This window comes from Setaria viridis, chromosome 8 (genome assembly GCF_005286985.2).
Source record: "Setaria viridis chromosome 8, Setaria_viridis_v4.0, whole genome shotgun sequence".
NCBI classification, from domain to species: domain Eukaryota; kingdom Viridiplantae; phylum Streptophyta; class Magnoliopsida; order Poales; family Poaceae; genus Setaria; species Setaria viridis.
In genome coordinates this window covers 36,855,017-36,873,739 of record NC_048270.2, presented here as the reverse complement: position 1 = coordinate 36,873,739, position 18,723 = coordinate 36,855,017, and the positions used below count along the sequence as shown (strand labels likewise).

The window sequence follows — 18,723 nt, the reverse complement described above, 5'->3', positions numbered from 1 at the left end:
GTAAGTTGTAGATTGATTTGATTGGGATGACCTTAATCGGCCGTGGCCCGGGTGGAGACGTCTTGCTCCAATAGGAGTCGAAGGTTATACAAATCCCGCATCAAAATACAACTCCTAATTTGGATTAGGCTGGGGAGATCGGTCAGACCGCCCATCCCAACCGGTCTGACCGGTCAGCCCAGGGCTGAATCTTGTCGAAGCCATAACTCTCTCACCCGGACTCCAAATTAGGCGTTCTACGTATGCATTTCGATCGTCTCGACGAGCTCTACGCAATGGTGAAGTCCAATTTGTATTTGGAGCACTTAGATCTGGCCAGTCTGACCGGTTGGGTGACCGGTCTGGATTGCAAGATCAGCTACAGGACCAATAACCAGTCGGACTGCTTCAGTAGGCTGGTCAAACCGGTTGGCTTTGTCATATCAGCCATATCTACTAATTTTGGTGTTGTTCTAGGTGATGATTCGTCCCTTTTAACAATATCACGTCCAGAGCATCCAAAATAACCCTTTTGTCCTGCACAATTCATATCCAAGCCAAACTTGCAAAATACCCAGAGCTAAGCAATTCTGGTCTTAAACCTCACATATCTCGACCGTGCCATTTTTGGCAACCATGTAGTACCTGCCCGGGGTTGCATTGGCAACAACCGGTGCATCCACCGTCTCGCCAGGCGCGATCACGTTGACATCCGTGGTCTAGGGGCTGACATAGTTGGCATCGGCTGCGACCACTGTGAAATTGTGCCCAGCTATCTTTAGGTAGAACTCTGAGAAGAGACTGGCGTTGATTACTCTCGTAGCAGGTACGTCTTGCCAGGCACAACGTCCAGCACGTACCCACCTTCCGGCACACCTTCAGAGTTGAATTGGAAGTTGAAACACGCACTTTATTTGTACACAAAGAATAAAGCAAAATGTCGTCGACACAGACATGCATATTCAGAGTAATTTGCTTACCGGAGCAATTGAAAAGATCTCCAAGCTTGCCATTGATTGTGGAACCACTAGTGAAGAAATCAAAGGAACCATTCTTCATGCTCCGATCCACCTGTGGAAGGTCCAGCTACCACTGTTAGATTGATCTCCTCCCCAATGGGCCCAAAGGCCCATCGGGACCCTGATCCGTGCCCTGATCAGGGCCCCCACCCTAGCATTGGGTCGTGGGCCCCTATCGCGCTGCGCTATATAAACAGGGTAGGGGCCACGGCTCGGCTCACGAGGTTCGCCGCAGCCAGCCGCCCCACCGACACACCTACCGATCTAGGTCTTGTGCAGTAGCGGCGGGAAGCACCACCGCCGCCGCGCCAGCAAGGCAACTGCACTGCGCGTCGCTGCCTTGCACAGATCTTCAACAATAGAACTAGCGATGGCCAGCAGCTCTGCTGCCTCCACCCCTAGGGGTGAAGGTACCCCTACCTCTCTATCTCTCTCTCTCTATCACTCTCGGTTGACACCAGAAACCCCTAGAACCTATGTTGATTGTGATCCCGACTAGATATGCATCTAGAGATCCTAGGCATGCACCTAACAATGGTATCAGACACCTCACTAGAAGCTTTTCTAGATTGGGAAAAAGAAGTAGATCGAAAAAGAAATAGAAAAGAAAAGGCAAACCCTAACCCTAACCCTAGATCTAAAGAATGATAACGGAGCGGCTTACCGGCCGCCGTCTTCACCGCCGCACGTCCACCGACGGCGAGCGGCAAAGGCCGGCCGAGCCTCGGGCTCGCCGGGGAAAGCTCCACCCGAGCCGCCGAGCATCCGCTCGGGGCTCGGGGGGCGCAAAAGCACCACCACAGAACCGCTTGATGGCGACACCCCCAACCTCCGGTGGACGTGCGCGCCGGCGAGGGGATCCGCGGTGGCGCCGGCCCTCCTCCGTGGTCCCCATGGCCCTCTGGATCTCGATTTTTCGGGAGGCTCGGAGGGAGAAAGGGGGGAGGCAAGAAAGCAAAAAAGAGAGGGGGGGCTGCTGCAGCCGTGCGCCGGCGGGGCCATCCCTCAACCGCCGCCGCCGGCCATCGCCGGGCGCAGGAGAGACAGTCCCACCGCCGCCGCCATGGAGGGATCTCGCGGGGGAAAGAAACAGAATGAGCTAGGGTTTTCGGGGGAGCCGGCCGTTGGAGATTTTTGATCCGCCGAAAGTGCCGCTCGACTGTCAGATTTTGACAGACGGATGAGATCGTCCAGGCTAGAAATGGCCCAGGCGGCAGGACGCGCTGGGCCGCATCGGTGGCCCAGGCCCAGGTTGCGGCTTGCAAACGCAGCCAGGTGCCACGAGCGAGCAGGCCAAGTTTTGGGCCGGCCGTTTTCGTGGGCCACTTTGGCGGGCCGGCGGCGTCGCGCGATCAGGCCGAGGGCGGAAACGGACTGTGGGCCGTTTTCGCGGCTGGGCCGAAAAGAGAGTTTCGAACAGTATTTTTTCGTAAATTAGTTTTTCTATTTCCAAAAGCATTTAATTGATGTTTTTTGCATAGTTTTTGTCTCTAATCTAATTTGAACCAACGGGATAATTTTTATTAGAGATTAATAAAGTTTATACGGTGATTTTTCTTCTAAAAATAGATTTATTTCATAGTTTCCGCTGCAAAAGTCAAATTTATTTCTCTATTTAAATTTAATTTGAACCAACGAGACAATTAAATTTCTTGAGAGCATGATGAAGTTAATTATTTTTTTTCAAAAGTTAGATTATGGTGCTGTTATTTTCTAACCAACGTTGTTAATAACTGTATCATGATTTAAAAAGTTTTGATGCTTTTATTTCTATTTCTGCCCAACGGTGATATAGTTTTAAATTGCATAAACAGTTATATGTTTTATTTTTTGTCCAACGTTGGAAATAAATTATGCAATTGTTGTTATGATCTCACCTTGGATTGCAAATTTCAGTATCATTCAACTTAATGGCTTGTCTCAAAGAGATACCCATTCTGAAAGGAAACAACCATGTAGAGTGGAGGAAGAAGATTGATTTCTCCTTCGTTTGTGGAGAAGTTGACTGGGTGGTGACTACACCACGGCGAAAAGCTCCAGAGAAGCCCGTGAGGGCTGAAGGTGATGATGATGCTGCATGGCAGCAAAAGGAAAGGGACTATGCTCCACTAGAGTTGGCATATACCCTTGAAAACAAACAGTGGACCACTGCCAACAAGAAATGTATGGCTTTGGTAAAGAATACGATTGAGGCTGCAATTTTGGGCTCGATCACAGAGTGTGACTTCGTCGCAGAGTACCTAGAGAAGATAAGGAATCAGTTCACTGGTTCCTCAAAGATATATGCTACCCAGCTGTTCAAGCAGCTGGCCACAGAGAGGTACACTGGAGGAGGAACTGGCATAAGAGATCACATCTTGAGGATGTATAACTTGGCAGCACAGTTGAAGCCAATGGATCTTGAGCTCAAGCCTGGGCACATTATTCATTTGGTTTTCGCTTCCCTGCCAAAAGAGTTTGACACTTTTGTTGTCAACTATAACATGCAGCCAGAACAGTGGGATATGGAAAAAATGATAGCCATGTGCGTGCAGGAAGAGGATAGAATTAGATCCTCATATGGTGGTTCATTGTACTATGTGAAGGACAACAGGAAAAAGAATGCTAACTCCTCTTTCAAGGCACGAGGAAAGGCTCCCATGCAGCAGCATCACCAAAAGCCTCTCACAGTAGACAAAGATCAGTGTCTACACTGCAAGAAAAAGGGGCATTACAAGAAAGAATGTCCCGACTGGTTAAAGTCGATAATGGCAAAAAGAGGTGAGAACTCTATCTTCTTTGTAAATGAATCCTTGTATACACAGTATTCGAAATCTACTTGGTGGATTGACTCAGGTGCAACTGTTCATGTTGCAAATTCTTTACAGGGATTCCATTCAACAAGGACTACGCAAAGAAGCGAAAGATGTGTTGAAGTCGCAAATGGAGTCCAAGCAGATGTTGAAGCTGTTGGCGATGTCTCTCTAGAGCTAGTTGATGGTTTGATGCTTGTACTTAGAGATGTACTTTATGTTCCTTCGTTACACAGAAACTTGATTAGCATTTCACGTATGGACCATGATGGATATGAATGTCATTTTGGAAATGGAAAGTGTGCCATTTGGTTTGATAATGCATGTGTTGGTGTTGCCATCCTTCACAATGAGTTGTATTTATTATCACTGCGTGAAAAAGTAAATTCTGTGTGTGATGTGAATATGAATGTATCCTCGTCAGAGCAAGAAACAAAGAAAAGAAAGAGAACTCATGAAACATCGTCGAAATTATGGCACTGTCGTTTAGGCCATATTTCGAGGGGGAGAATAGAAAGACTAGTTAAGAATGAAATTCTTCCTCAATTAGAGTTCTCAGACTTAGAACAATGCGTTGATTGCATTAAAGGAAAGTTTGTAAAGCAAATTAAAAAAGGTGCTAAACGTAGCACAGGAGTTTTAGAGATAATCCACACTGATATTTGTGGACCATTTCCTGTGAAAAGCGTGAATGGCTATGACTCGTTCATAACATTCACAAACGATTACTCCCGTTATGATTACATTTATCCAATTAAAGAAAGATCAGAAGCGCTGGATAAATTTAAGATATTTAAAGCTGAAGTTGAAAATCAGCATAACAAAAGAATTAAAATAGTAAGATTCGACCGTGGGGGGAGTACTATGGTCGACATACCCCATTTGGGCAAGTTCCTGGACCTTTTGCGAGGTTTTTGCAGGAAAATGGCATAATAGCCTAGTATTCGATGCCGGGCGAGCCTCAGCAAAATGGAGTAGCTGAAAGGCGTAACCGTACACTGATGGATATGGTGCGTAGCATGATGAGTTATTCCACCTTACCATTGGGACTGTGGATGGAGGCATTGAAAACCGCCATTCACATTCTAAATAGAGTGCCAAGTAAGTCGGTGCCCAAAACACCGTATGAACTATGGATAGGAAGAGTACCCTCATTAAACCACTTGCATGTGTGGGGGAGCCCAGCTGAGGCCAAAGTATTTAACCCAAACATTGGGAAGCTAGATCCCAAAACAGTAAGCTGCCACTTCATTGGCTATCCGGAAAAATCAAAAGGTTTTCGTTTCTACTGTCCAGACAGATATACAAAGTTTGTAGAAATGAGACACGCCATTTTCTTAGAGGATGAGATGGTGAGGGGGAGCATGGTGGCTCGAGAGATTGATCTTGAGGAGAAGCGGGTGTGTGCACCTAATCCGATGATTCAAGAACCATTCTTCTCACTACATGTTGTTCCCACACCGATAGTTCCTGAGGTCGTGGTGCAAGCACCTGCTACAGTCCCTGATATTGTGGTGCAGGCACCTGCTGTGATTCCACCCGTGGAAATGATGAGTGAAAATTTGGAACCTGTCCTTCACGAACCAATTGAACCCATCATTACACACGAGGAAGAGTTGCAGCAGCCACCTCTGGATGATGTGCCACAAGCAGAGGCACAGAATATGCCCGAAAGTGAGGGGCCTAGAAGGTCTTAAAGAGTCAGAAGATCAGCTATTTCTGATGACTATAAAGTTTATAATACAGAAGAAGTTCATATAGAAGGTGATCCCACTTCATATGAGGAAGCCATGAAAAGTGTTCACTCATCAAAGTGGCTAGAGGCCATGGAAGATGAGATGAAATCGATGAGTTCCAACAAAGTTTGGGAACTTGAAGAAATTCCTAAAGGAGCCAAAATAGTAGGCTGTAAATGGGTCTACAAGACCAAACGTGACTCTAAAGGGAATATAGAAAGGTATAAGGCGAGACTTGTGACAAAAGGCTTTACACACAGAGAAGGAATAGATTACAATGAGACTTTTTCTCCTGTCTCATGTAAAGACTCCTTCAGAATCATAATGCATTGGTTGAGCATTTTGACTTAGAGTTACATCAGATGGATGTAAAGACGACATTTCTAAATGGGGATTTAGAAGAAAATGTCTACATGAAACAACCCAAGGGTTTTATCATGGAAGGCAAAGAGAATATGGGATGTCTTCTAAAGAAATCCATTTATGGATTAAAGTAAGCCTCTAGACAGTGGTATCTAAAGTTTAATGATATAATCAAGAAATTTGGGTTTCAAAAGAATATAGATGACAATTGTGTCTATGAGGATGATATCTTACTTGCAAGCAGTGATATCAGTCTACTGCAAGAGACAAAGAATTTTTTGTCCTCAAACTTCGATATGAAGGATCTCGGTGATGCATCATATGTTTTGGGCATAGAAATTCACCAAGATAGAAAGAATGGGGTTCTTGGATTATCGCAAAGGGCATATTTAAAAAAGATTCTAAAGAAGTATAATATGCATGCGACTAAGGCCACACCTGCTCCCATAGTCAAGGGCGATAGTTTTGGGAATTTTCAATGTCCCAGAAACCAGTATGAGATCGATCAAATGAAAGAGGTTCCATATGCTTCAGCTATCGGAAGCTTACAGTATGCTCAAGTATGCCCTCGCCCTGACTTAGCTTTTGTCACCGGGGTTCTTGGTAGATATCAAAGTAATCCAGGTGTAGAACACTGGAAGAGATCTGATTCCCTAGAGATAAAAGGGTATTCAGATGCAGATTTTGCGGGAGACAAAGATGATAGAAAATCCACGTCTGGTTATGTGTTCACTCTCGCAGGAGGAGCTATCTCGTGGAGAAGCTCAAAACAAAAAGTAACTGCGTCATCAACAATGCATGCAGAATTCATAGCATGTCATGAGGCCACGGGGCAGGCGATGTGGTTAAAGAAATTTATACCCGGATTGAGAGTGGTTGACTGTATTCACAGACCCCTAAAGATGTACTGCGACAATGAACCAGCAGTATTTTATGCTCACAACAACAAATCAAGCAATGCTTCCAAAACCATTGAGATAAAGTTTTATGTTGTGAAAGACAAAATCCAGGATCGCACTATAAGTCTCGAGCATATAAGAACAAAGGATATGCTTGCGGATCCGCTTACGAAAGGCTTACCACCCAATGTGTTCAGAGAACACTTAGCCGGCATGGGTTTAAGGGAAAGCCTATGATTCCTAGATTGTAAAAGGCCCAAAAGAAACAGAATTGTTTCAAAATAGAGAGGTGTGTTGTAGCTGTTGATTCTATCGACGATTGAGCTGTGACGATGAGGCATGCTCTACACATTAATCTATGATGAAACGAATAAAAGCGAAAAGTGTAAAGTTGAAAGTAAATGATGAGATCAAGGGGGAGAATGTTAGATTGATCTCCTCCCCAATGGGCCCAAAGGCCCATCGGGACCCTGATCCGCGCCCTGATCGGGGGCGCCCACCCTAGCATTGGGTGGTGGGCCCCTGTCACGCTGCGCTATATAAACAGGGTGGGGGCCACGGCTCGGCTCACGAGGTTCGCCGCAGCCAGCCGCCCCACCGACACACCTACCGATCTAGGTCTTGCGCAGTAGCAGCGGGAAGCACCACCGCCGCCGCGCCGGCAAGGCAACTGCACTGCGCGTCGCTGCCTTGCGCAGATCTTCAACAACAGAACCAGCTATGGCCAGCAGCTCTGCTGCCTCCACCCCTAAGGGTGAAGGTACCCCTACCTCTCTATCACTCTCGGTTGACACCTAGGCATGCACCTAACAACCACCAGTCCCCTGCCACATCATCAAAATCATCCAAAAAACAAGTTCAGCTCAGGAACTGGTGCCAGAACATTTCGATTCATGTAGGAACAGTACATTTTTATATGTTCGAACGGACCTAAGCTTCACAATGTAAAGATGAATAATGACACGAACCTATAATGATGGGAACCTCCATTGCTTCACTCAATGCCTATGGCAGACAACACAAAAATATATATGTTATAGAATAGCGACAAAAAAAAAGAATTGACTTCAAACTAAATACCAGTGGATTGTTATGTTGTAGGGTGACTTGTTGACGACATGAACAGTTACCGAGTCTCCCTCTGTGACCTCTATCGCTGGCCCTGGGAGCTGCCCATTCACCACGGTGGCCATTGTATCCTTGCACAAGTGTGTCATATTCACCTGGCTCACCTACATTTGCATGTTCAAACAAATCAAGCTTGCAGATATATGCATACATACATCATCGTTGCATTGTTCAAATTCATTGATCATAAACAGGGAAGAGGTGCTTACAACGAAGGTGTGCTCAACAACAGAAGCGCTGACTGAGAGGGCCATGGCGGAGAAGAAGACGATGGCAGCGGTAGCCAGCCGCCATTGGGACGCTCCAGCTCTTGAGAGCTTGCAGTTTTTGTTTAGTTTTGCTCCAATGCGTGCTTCTATGTGGTATTATAAATGACAAATCTTGGTAGAGGAGATAGCCCACTGGGGATATATAGGATCGAAAAACACGCGATAAACATTGCACTGGCAAGAGGACGACAGCCAGCTAGGATCATCAAAGCGGCAGATCGTCCAGATGTAATCATGGTGATCGTACGTACGAAATGCAGGAGCAGCAACGAGCCTGGGCCCTGACCATTTAATGCACACGAATCATGCTAGATTTCCTAATGCCCATCAAACTTCTTCCAACATTCAATAAAATTCGAATCAAACATGCCAAATGCTCCTCGGCAGTCAAATTCATATTGTCCTCCCTGTGTTGTCCTTGCGACGGTCCACATCTCTGTATTGTCCTTGATGACCAAAAATCTCTGTAATTTTCCTCTATCTCTGCAGCAAGCACCTTGACGACGATGCACGACAAACACACTGTCCACGACAAACGCCTCCATTGATGCTGCCACCTATTGTCGTCACCTCAGTTTTCCTTTGCAAGCAGCTGCAGCTTGACGACGATGCTGATCTTCAGACGATGGGGAAAGTGGAGGACATGTAGGGGCAAAGGCCATGGAGAAAGTCCAGGATTTCCTGGGCCCTGACTATTTAATGCACACCAAGCAAGCTAGATTTCCTAATGTCCATCCAACTTCCAACATTCAATAAAATTCGAACCAAAGATCCTAAACTAAAAATGGGTTAAAGTTAAACAAACATTGAAATCCCAACCACAAAACTCACATAAATTTTTGCATAAATTTAGAATTATACATAAATTTTTGCACTAAATTTAGAGCAACTTCCAAACCACATGCAGAAAACTCTCTTCGTCTCAACTTTATATCATATTTACAAAACTCCATTTTATATTTTGAAAAGCTTTCAAATATCAAAAGCATGAAAAACTTTCAAATATCAAAAGCACCGTACTTTCAGTTTCCTAACTGTAGACTTACATATAGTCGAGCTTTCAACTTAAATTAAAAACAAATTGAAGTCACGAGAAGAAAAGTGTCAACATCCAGACTTTATGGGTCCATATCCAAATTCCAAAACATTGCACTGAACATTAAACAGGTCCAGATCCATAGTTAGAAACCTTTAATTTCTGCATTCCCACTTTTGAGTCTAATTAATATCGAAACTTTATACAGAACTAAATTTTTTTTATATCCATACTTTTGAGGCTCGTATCATAATGTCACACCCGGTTTTAAAACAAAATCAAGTGTTACCTATATGTATACCAGGATCTAGTTTCATACATATAGTAACATCATCAGTGAATAACAGTAACAGTATCACGTAAAGGAATATAAACAATAACTTACAAATCTATCAGAGATATACAGCTTAATCCTAGAAACGGAGGCTTCAAACTTCACAAGCAATCAATCAAATGGGGGTTGCGTACGCCTAGAACTCAGCATCATCTTCGGATAACTTCACACACCTTCTTTTTCTGAGCAGCAGTAAGCAAGGGTGAGTACACTTATGGTTGGTACTCAGCAAGCCATAAGAAATAACCAGAATAACGATTTAAGTCCATCTTCAAGTTTATTAATCATGAGAGGGTCAAGCCTCTCTTAACCGTGAGCACTGTTGGGGATCGAAAAAAAACTAAACACCCTCAAGCGTTGTTCGTAGGTAAAAACTCTCTAACCTCGCAAGTTCTAGATCGAGGAACAAAACTTAATTAACCTCAGAACTTCTAATGGAAACTATTCTGGTAGTAAAACTCGTACCCTCGCATCTTCTTTGTTACTTTAGGGACTCGAAGCTGGCAATTGTAAGCTGATGACTAAACTTCAATTAAGCTAACCCTCAAGTGCTCGAAGTTAGTCTCGAGCACTGAGCTTTCACGTGTTTACTCTTTACTCAGGAACGGAACCTGAAGGGAGACATTGCGATGTCACAAGTTCTTGGAGTGTCATGACAAATCAGGCGTCACGAGGTTGGACATCTGTCTCGGGCTGAGGGTGAAGACACGAGGCTGGAGGTTTGGTCTGGCATGAAGGTGATGTCCCAAGGTTAGAAGGATGGAGGCGTGAGAAACGTGATCACATGGAGGAATTCAATTTGTACAAGTTACCCCAATGACCTTTATGTACAGCATATCCTAGGAATGTAGTTGTTGAAGAAGGACATCTTCAGAATGTAAAGTGGCTCATGGGTCACTATAAAAGGGGAGACCTACCCTGTTTCAAAGAGAGCCCATTGTTTTCTGAAACTTTCAAGTGTTATCTCTTTTTATCCACATATTTGTATGGTATCAAATTTCTTTGAGACCAACAGGGTGCCCACCGTGTTCTCAGCCACAAAACAACCCACGATGCCACAACTAAAGAAGAAGAAGACCACACAGCAGGAAACCACAGAAGGTGAAAGAGAGCAAGAGAAAGGACTTGTCCCTATTGATGAAGACGACGCAGACACCCTAGAAAATTTAAAAGGAGTCGAGGCTAACCTATTGTTGGCGCTAGAAATCGGTCAACCGAATCCTAGCAGCCGACACACGACCCGGGAGAATCTGCTTAGCTCCTGTTCGGGTGAATGCCCTGGTGCGGTTCGCGCGGCGTGCCAGCCAATCTGACCTGTTGATTGGCAAGGAAGAACACGTGTCAGGTCCGGAAATCGTGATCGGCTAAGCTTCCGATCTCGAGAGAGTTTATCAGCGAATCGGCCAATTTACTGTAGTAATGAAATCGGCTATGAGGCAGCCGATCACTGCAGCTTTGTAGACAGAGAATAGCTAAAGTGATTGATACAAAGCTATGATAACAACACTAGGACAGATCTAATCGGCAATAGATGATTTTAATAGCAGAACATGGAAAGAGCCGAGACTACCGATTCCTAGCTGGATAACTGGTGATAAGGACTAGAAAAATAGGTAAAACCTATGGATCTAGTAATTATCGATAACTAGTGAATAAATCTAAACGAAACAACAGCGATACGCCCGTAGTTAAAGCTTAGATATTACTCGATAAACGGAACTTACAGAATCGGCCGGAGATCAAGATGATGCAGCCCTGCCAACCCGCACGAACTCGTGGAAAAGAGAAAAGTAGTAGCGAAGTCGCCTGAAAGTAAGTACGAGGAAAAAAGTAGCTTGTTGTATTGATTGGTTGATGATTACAGATTTACAAAGGCAGCTATTTATAGCCCCGTACAGATATCTTCTTAACCGACTAGAATTCTATCCCTAATTCAAACAGAAAACGAATATCTACAAGCACGATTCGTGCTAGGTTGGTTACTCCACGCTTTGTGGGCTGACTTCCACCTTACCCTTCTACTCCTTCCTAAGCCCGTACAGGCCCATTTAGCCCATCCTCCTAATCGACCGATTCCTCATCGGCAAAAGGCTACCGATTGGGACTCTGGTATACTCGACCCGAAGCGAGACAGAAGTCACCGGCCGATCTCACACTGTAGCACCATTTGGCCGATTCCCAACTGTGCTTCTCCGATTCCCTCTCTTCTTGGCGCCAATTCTACTAGTGACGAAATCTGGCGTCAACACATGCCCCCCAGTTTCGAAGTAAAACATAGTCTTTTACTTCGAAATTCCTTATAACTTCCCCTCCGAAACGGCTGCAGCGAAAACATCCGTCCGTTTCGCGGTCTTCCAGCTGATCATTGCAATTTTTTCGAAACGGGCGCCCACGACAGCCACTACTCCCGAAAAACTCGAAGCGCCGGCGCGGTGAAAATTCCATTTTTACCCCCCTTCGGGCATCCTTTAAATAGCGCTTCACCCGCACCTCATCTTCAAGCTTACGTCTCTTTTCCCAGCGCGCGCGCCTTCTTCCTGCTTCAACATCTTTCCCTTGCCGCCGAAGCTTCCTAGCTCCACCTCCTGTTACTCTTCCCCCTTCTCTTTCAATGGCGGCTCCTTCCGGCAGCTCTCCCGCACACGACGCCCCAGAGGAAGTACCTCCGGTGGTGATGGCGACAACCGTCACTCCATCCATAGATGAAGGAGCCTCATCAGAGATCCCAATGGGGATCCCCATCGTGACCCCGTCGCCCGCATCCGCACCGGCGACCACGCCGATCACTCAGAACTTCATCCCAGAGGTAAATACCGAATCTTTCCCCTATCGGCAATATATTCACCTTAGATCTGTTTCTTACTTCTCTACACTCCCTTCCTTTTTTAGGCAGTTAGGCATCGAATTACCATTCACCTCACGGGAAGTCCCGGCCTTGTTTGTCTCGGTCCCATGGGAAACCCAGATCCAATAGATCTCATAAATTTGGAAACCCACAGGATACCCTTCAAATTGTCTGATATGGATTTAGAGCAGTGGCTGGGTACTTTTAGGTCTTGGCCGAATGAAACCCCAGGTTGGAGGGAGTGGTACCAACGGGTGGCCGCATCCAAGAGCGTCTTATGGGAAGAGCTCAAAATCGGCCAGTGCATCAACCTATCCTTATCCCGGATGGAAAAAAACGAGCCGTTAGTGATGGCGGCTTCTTATTTTTGGTCTGACGCACTTAATGCCTTCTTATTTGGGCACGGTCCTATGACCCCAACACTGGCCGATGTGGTCCTCTTGACCGGCCTTGACATATCTTCCCCGGACACACCCTTCCACCTTTTAGCCGTAACGTCACATCGGCTGGACACAAGGGGAATCGGCGGGTGGAAGGGTTTCATCAGAAGTAATAAGAGGACCGGGACTGTTGAGAATAGGGAGCACACAGCTTTCCTGATGATGTGGCTAGAAAAGCACTTCTTTTGCGGAAGAGTCGCCGGCCCGACAACCAATACCCAAGCCTTAGCTGAAGTACTGTCCAAGGGAAACCATGTCCCTCTTGGGAAACATCTGCTAGGAGCTGTGTACCATATGCTTCATCAAATCGGCACAAGACTATCCAAGGGAGAACCGATCGGCAATCAAGGCGGGCCTTGGTGGTTCGTCAATCTGTGGTTGAACCTTTACATGAGCAGAATCACCCAACAACCGGTGGACCGCATGACGTTCCCCAATATCGAATCGGCGGAGGATCCTACCGAACGTCGCCGATGCATGTCCTTTGGTGAAGCGGCGTCAGCTTTCCCAGGTTGCGCGTATTCTGCTACAAAGGTAGCCGAGTACTTTCGATGCCTCTATAATGGATTTAATGAAGACGCAACCATTTGGTTTCCGTATCAGCGAGACGACCCGGTCTTTGAACTCCCCACTTGCTTCGATTCGGCTTCCGGCCGATTTGATGAAGATCTCTATGAAGAGTTGATCAAGCCAGGACTCCTACCAGCCAACTTCTTCTCGGGGAAAGACGCCCCTACGTACGAATTCTACAACCCCTCCGCTGCAGCACGTCAATTCGGCATGGGTCAGCTGTCGATTCAAATGTACTTTGCTGGCCGAATCAAGTTTAGAGATGAGCTCACATCTGGCCTGGATTACAGTCGGTTGCGAGACCGAATTCCGGATTCCAGTACAATTAACTTGAACGACTGGCTAGTAGCGCCATTTGCTGTCCAGCCGTTCAAACTCTGGTGGGCCGATTGGAAGCAATTTCTTTTCTGCAACTCAGCATCGGCATACTGCAACCTTCTGGACCCGGCCAACATCGACCCGAACACCGAGGTACTTTACTTAGCCGATTTTTATTCCTCTTAACATGATTGAGTACTAATGATTTTATTATTTCTTCAGGCCGAGAATCGGACCCCTCCAACACACAGCCGTAGCGGACGGCTAATAGAGAGTCATCCATATACCACTTATCCCCTTATCGGCTATGACGCTCCGTCTGTTGACGTGATTGCTGGCCGATCAAAACAAGTTCATAAGAGGACCACTAAGAAGACCAGTCGCCGAGTCCGGGCTCGTACGGAATCGGCGGATCCTCCTGTGCGCGTATCAGCAGAAACTTCGACCGCACCACCTTCTCAGGTCATTCGAGGTGCCGATACTGAATCCATCATGCAAGCTGGGGCGGCCGCCGCGTCGTTATTGTTGGAAGCCATACGGGTAAACCTGAGTTTTACTGCCTCCGATTGTTATTTTGATATTAACCCTTCTTTAACCTTAAACTCTACAGAGCACCCCTATGGAAATACCACAATCGGCAACAGCTCAACCAGCCATTAACGCGCCTCCACTCCCATCCGTTGAGGTATAGTACTTATCTTACCGATTTCCTTTGGGTATTTATGTAATGTACTTATTCAAACCTCTGACACAGGCCATCAGCACACCAAGCGCTCCTCGACCGCTGATTTCTTCTCAAGGAGCTGGTCCAAGCACCGCATCGATTATCATGGAGTCTTCTTCATCCGATGAACCCATGGCGCAGGCCCCTGAGCAAGGCATGACGGCTTCACAAGTGCAGCATGAGGAAATTCGCTTCAAAATGGTAAGTTTCTGTTTCGGCTTCTATCTAGCCAACTTGCTCTTACTCCCTGCCGATTTATCCTTTCTCTTTATTTTCTTCAGGAACAAGACACCCCCGACAACAGCCTCTTTTCCTTCGCGGTTGCCCTTTCCGATGACGAAGAAGTTGCTTCTCGTCAAGTCGCCCTGAGCTCCGTTCCTGATGACGTCCGAGCTAAACTTTCCAGCATTTGATCCCTCCTTCAGGGGGACATCGGCCGACTAGTAGAAGATGCTTCGCTGATTCGGCAGCTCTTCAATGACGTCAGCGGACGAGTACCAGAGGAGGCGGAGGAGGCCCTGGCGCCGGCGGCCTTCATCGAGTCCATGAGGATCCTAGTCTTCAGGGCCCTTCGTCATATGGCCGATCGCGCTAAACTGGCCAAGACTCGTGAAGATGAAGACGCTTTCAAGCGTCAGGCTCAAGAGGCGCATCGGCGTATCCACGTTCTAGAAGATTCCCGCCCGGCGATCATCGGTGAGATAGACCGCCTCAAACGTCGGAGGGCGGAGCTTGCCAAGGAGATGGAGCAAGTGACTAAAGCAATCAGTGCCGAAGAGAACAAACTCCAAGAGCTACCCTTTGTTATTGCCGATTTGACACGGGAGAGGCAACACTTTGCTCATGAGGCCCTGAGACTCCATCGCAGCGCATCGGAGGTCCCTGGATCGGCGGAAGAAGACCAACGGGTTCTTGACTCTGCCGATCAGATCCGGCGTCGGGCCGTCACGGCTATCGATACCCTTCTGGGTAATCTGTAAAACACTGACCGTTTTGTACGAACATTTACTATCTTCTTTGACCGCCTCTCGCGACGCCCTTTCTATTTATTGCCTTTCTTATTATCGATGGGACGTGGCCTTACCAAATTTCCACGCATCCTTTTCCATAAATACCGACCTCGGCGTTTACTCCCGATAGTACCAATTTGTCCTTCGGCTTGCTCTCCTCTTCTTCTCATCGGTGCGATTCCCTGTCATGGCTTCGTTGGCTTCTTCTTCCTCCGTTAACCAGGTGAAGTCTTTGACCTCTACCTTCCCTTCTCTTTTAGACCCTAGGAAGAGAATATCCCTTCTTATTCCTTCTTTGTTTCAGCCTCAACGTCTTAGCCCTGAGCTCGTGCGCGCCATTGAGTGCATTCATTGACGTCGGAGGACAAGGCGCTGATCGTGGCTCACCGAGAGGAACTCCAGGACCACATTACTGCGGAGGCTCGTGTGGTCTTGGATTCCGTGGTGAGTGAAAGTAATCGTCGATCTCCAACCGTCGGGAGCCATCATTGTGACGATCTCGAAGACGACGTTGCCACGGCGGCCCGTACGATCCTGGACTTCGTAGGGAGGAACGGTAGCCGGCGACCTCCCACCGACAGGAGTCATCCGCCTCCTCGGCAAGTCGTTCTCGAAGACACGGGGGCAGGGACTTCGCACCCTCCCGTGGATCGGAGTCATTTTCTCCCTCGTCAAGTTGAAGCGGAGACTTCAATGAAGGCCATAGAAGAAGAATACCTCCGTCTCATGATAGAGTTAGGTCGGGCTGAGAGGGAGCGCAAGAAGAAGAATAATTAGTTATTGTATTTTTTGTTCTAAGGGCGACTAATGTTTTGTCGGCCATGTAACCCGTCGCCCGTACCGAATGAATGCAATCGGCCGATCCGGTCGACTATGTATTTAAACCGATTTGCATCAGTTGTGCGTCTGAACCGATTTGTATCGGCTAGGTGTGGTCGTGTCACGGTTAATTTCCTACGCCCCGACCCATATACTGGGGTAGTATCTTTTTAAGTACCTTCCATTTAGAGCTCTAGTAAATTCTTCTTCTTCTATTGTTTCCAAAATGTAAGCATTTCCTGGAGCGCATCTGCCAATTTTATACGGCCCTTCCCAGGTAGGGGACCATTTTCCGAATTTAGGATCCTTCGACCCGATCGGCAACACTAACTTCCATACCAAGTCTCCGGGGAAGAACTGTTTGACTTTGACCTTCTTATCGTACCACCTGGCTACTCTCTTTTTATTTTCTTCAATGCTTATCAGGGCCCTCAATCGTTGGCTAGCCAAATCGTCAAGTTCCCTTTTCATAAGTGATGAGTAATCGTCGGCCGATAACTGGTCCTGGAGCGAAATACGCCTCGATCCTGCCCTGGACTCCCACGGTAGTACTGCATCGTGACCGTACATCAACTGGTAGGGAGACAACTTGGTAGCCCCATGACAAGCCATCCTATACGCCCACAGGGCCTCAGTCAAACATAGATGCCACTTCTTTGGCTGTTCTTCAATTTTCCTTTTGATCAATTTGATTATCCCTTTGTTGGAGGATTCTGCTTGACCATTGGCTTGAGCGTAATACGGAGAAGAATTTAACAATTTGATACCCATATCGGTCGTAAATTCCTCAAATTCCCCCGATGTGAACATTGTTCCTTGATCGGTTGTTATAGTTTGAGGGATACCGAATCGGTAGACGATGTGGTCCCTTACGAAGTCGGCCATGATAGCCGATGTCACGGTTTTTAATGGGATAGCCTCCACCCATTTGGTAAAGTAATCAGTAGCCACCAGAATAAATTTGTGCCCCTTGCTAGACGGTGGGTAAATTTGGCCGATAAGGTCTATCCCCCATCCTCTGAACGGCCATGGTTTAATGATGGGATTCATGGCCGATGCAGGTGCACGCTGAACATTTCCAAACTTTTGACACCCCTGACAACCTTTGTAATATTTGAAACAGTCTTCAAGGATCGTAGGCCAGTAGTACCCGTTGTTTCTGATCATCCACTTCATCTTATGTGCCGATTGGTGTGCTCCACATACCCCTTCATGGATTTCTCCCATTAGAGTCTTGGCCTCTTCTGTCCCAAGGCATTTGAGAAGGACTCCGTCAATCGTTCGGTAGAACAGGTCATCTTCGAGCAGTACGTATTTGGTGGCATGAAAACATACTCGTCGCTCCACCTTTTTAGACGGATCCTTCAGGTAATCGGCAATTTCTTTACGCCAGTCGTCGGCTGCGAGTTCTAAAGCCATAGCACCCAGAATCGGCCGATACCCAGATGCGTGCTGGGCGAGTTTGTTTGCATCTTCGTTGCGGTCCCTTGGAATATGCTCGATTACTGCCGATCTGAATTCTTTTAAGAGCTGTAAGCATTCTTCGTAATAAATTCTTAATACATCATCTTTGCATTCAGACCTTCCGGTTAGTTGATCCACAATAAGCATAGAATCTCCGAAGACTTCAACGGAATTGGCCTTGACTTCCCTCAATAGTTGTAAGCCTTTTAATACAGCTCGGTACTCCGCTTGATTGTTAGTGGCGGCGGTTTCTATCGACAGAGAAAAATCATAGCTTGCCCCCCGAGGCGATATGAGGACGATGCCGATTCCTGATCCGACTCCACATGATGACCCGTCGAAATATAATGTCCAAGGTGCCAACTCTACGAAGGCAATCTCTGGTCCGCAGTGTTGGGCGACGAAATCGGCCATGACTTGACCCTTGACGGCTTTTGCCGATTCATACCGCAGGTCAAACTCTGATAAAGCTAAGATCCATTTGCCGATTCGACCTTTCAATATCGGCAGTGATAGCATGTATTTTACTACGTCGTCTTTGCATAGGACTACACATTCTGCCGACAGTAGATAGTGCCTGAGTTTGGTGCATGAGAAGTAAAGACATAGGCACAAACGCTCTACCGGAGGGTATCTTGTTTCAGCATCCAGGAGTCTTCTACTGACGTAATAAATTACCCGCTCTTTGCCTTCAAACTCCTGGACTAGAGCCGATCCAATAGCTTTTTCATCGGCTGACAAGTACAGTTTAAACGGCTTACCTGTTTGAGGGGGAACCAACACTGGTGGTGAGACCAAGTATTGCTTGATATCTTCTAACACTTTGCGCTGTTCTTCTCCCCATATAAATTCCTGGTTTGGCTTTAACTTCAGAAGTGGTGTGAACGCCTGAATCCGTCCAGATAGATTAGATATAAATCTTCTGATGAAGTTCACCTTGCTGATTAGAGACTGCAGTTCGGTTTTGTTCTGTGGGGC

At 46.7% G+C, this 18,723-nt stretch overlaps 1 protein-coding gene across 2 annotated transcripts; it reads right to left on the bottom strand.

Moving 5' to 3' along the window:
- Window positions 1-6,385: 6,385 nt before the first annotated feature.
- On the bottom strand, window positions 6,386-8,361 carry LOC140223590 (laccase-15-like). Of its 2 annotated transcripts, none has more exons than XR_011898949.1 (4): window positions 8,126-8,320; window positions 7,869-8,020; window positions 7,757-7,793; window positions 6,386-7,612 (listed from the first exon to the last, which is right to left on the bottom strand). XR_011898949.1 is itself a non-coding variant. In XM_072295612.1 (4 exons), the coding sequence occupies exons 1-4, from the start codon at window positions 8,168-8,170 to the stop codon at window positions 7,566-7,568; spliced, it is 231 nt and encodes a 76-aa protein (XP_072151713.1). In that variant the 5' UTR covers window positions 8,171-8,361; the 3' UTR covers window positions 6,386-7,565. The 2 variants fall into 2 exon arrangements, 1 of the variants encoding a protein (XP_072151713.1); XM_072295612.1 differs by having other exon boundaries at window positions 7,919-8,020; window positions 8,126-8,361.
- Between the last annotated feature and the right edge of the window lie 10,362 nt (window positions 8,362-18,723).

What these genes read in the sequence shown, in the direction of transcription:
- LOC140223590 (XM_072295612.1), bottom strand. Translation starts at nt 8,170, where the DNA reads ATGGCCCTCTCAGTCAGCGCTTCTGTTGTTGAGCACACCTTCGTT. An exon ending in TTGTTGAGCACACCTTCGTT is followed by an intron (nt 8,021 to 8,125) that starts GTAAGCACCTCT and finishes ATGCAAATGTAG; the next exon opens with GTGAGCCAGGTGAATATGAC. An exon ending in AGGTCACAGAGGGAGACTCG is followed by an intron (nt 7,794 to 7,918) that starts GTAACTGTTCAT and finishes TGTCTGCCATAG; the next exon opens with GCATTGAGTGAAGCAATGGA.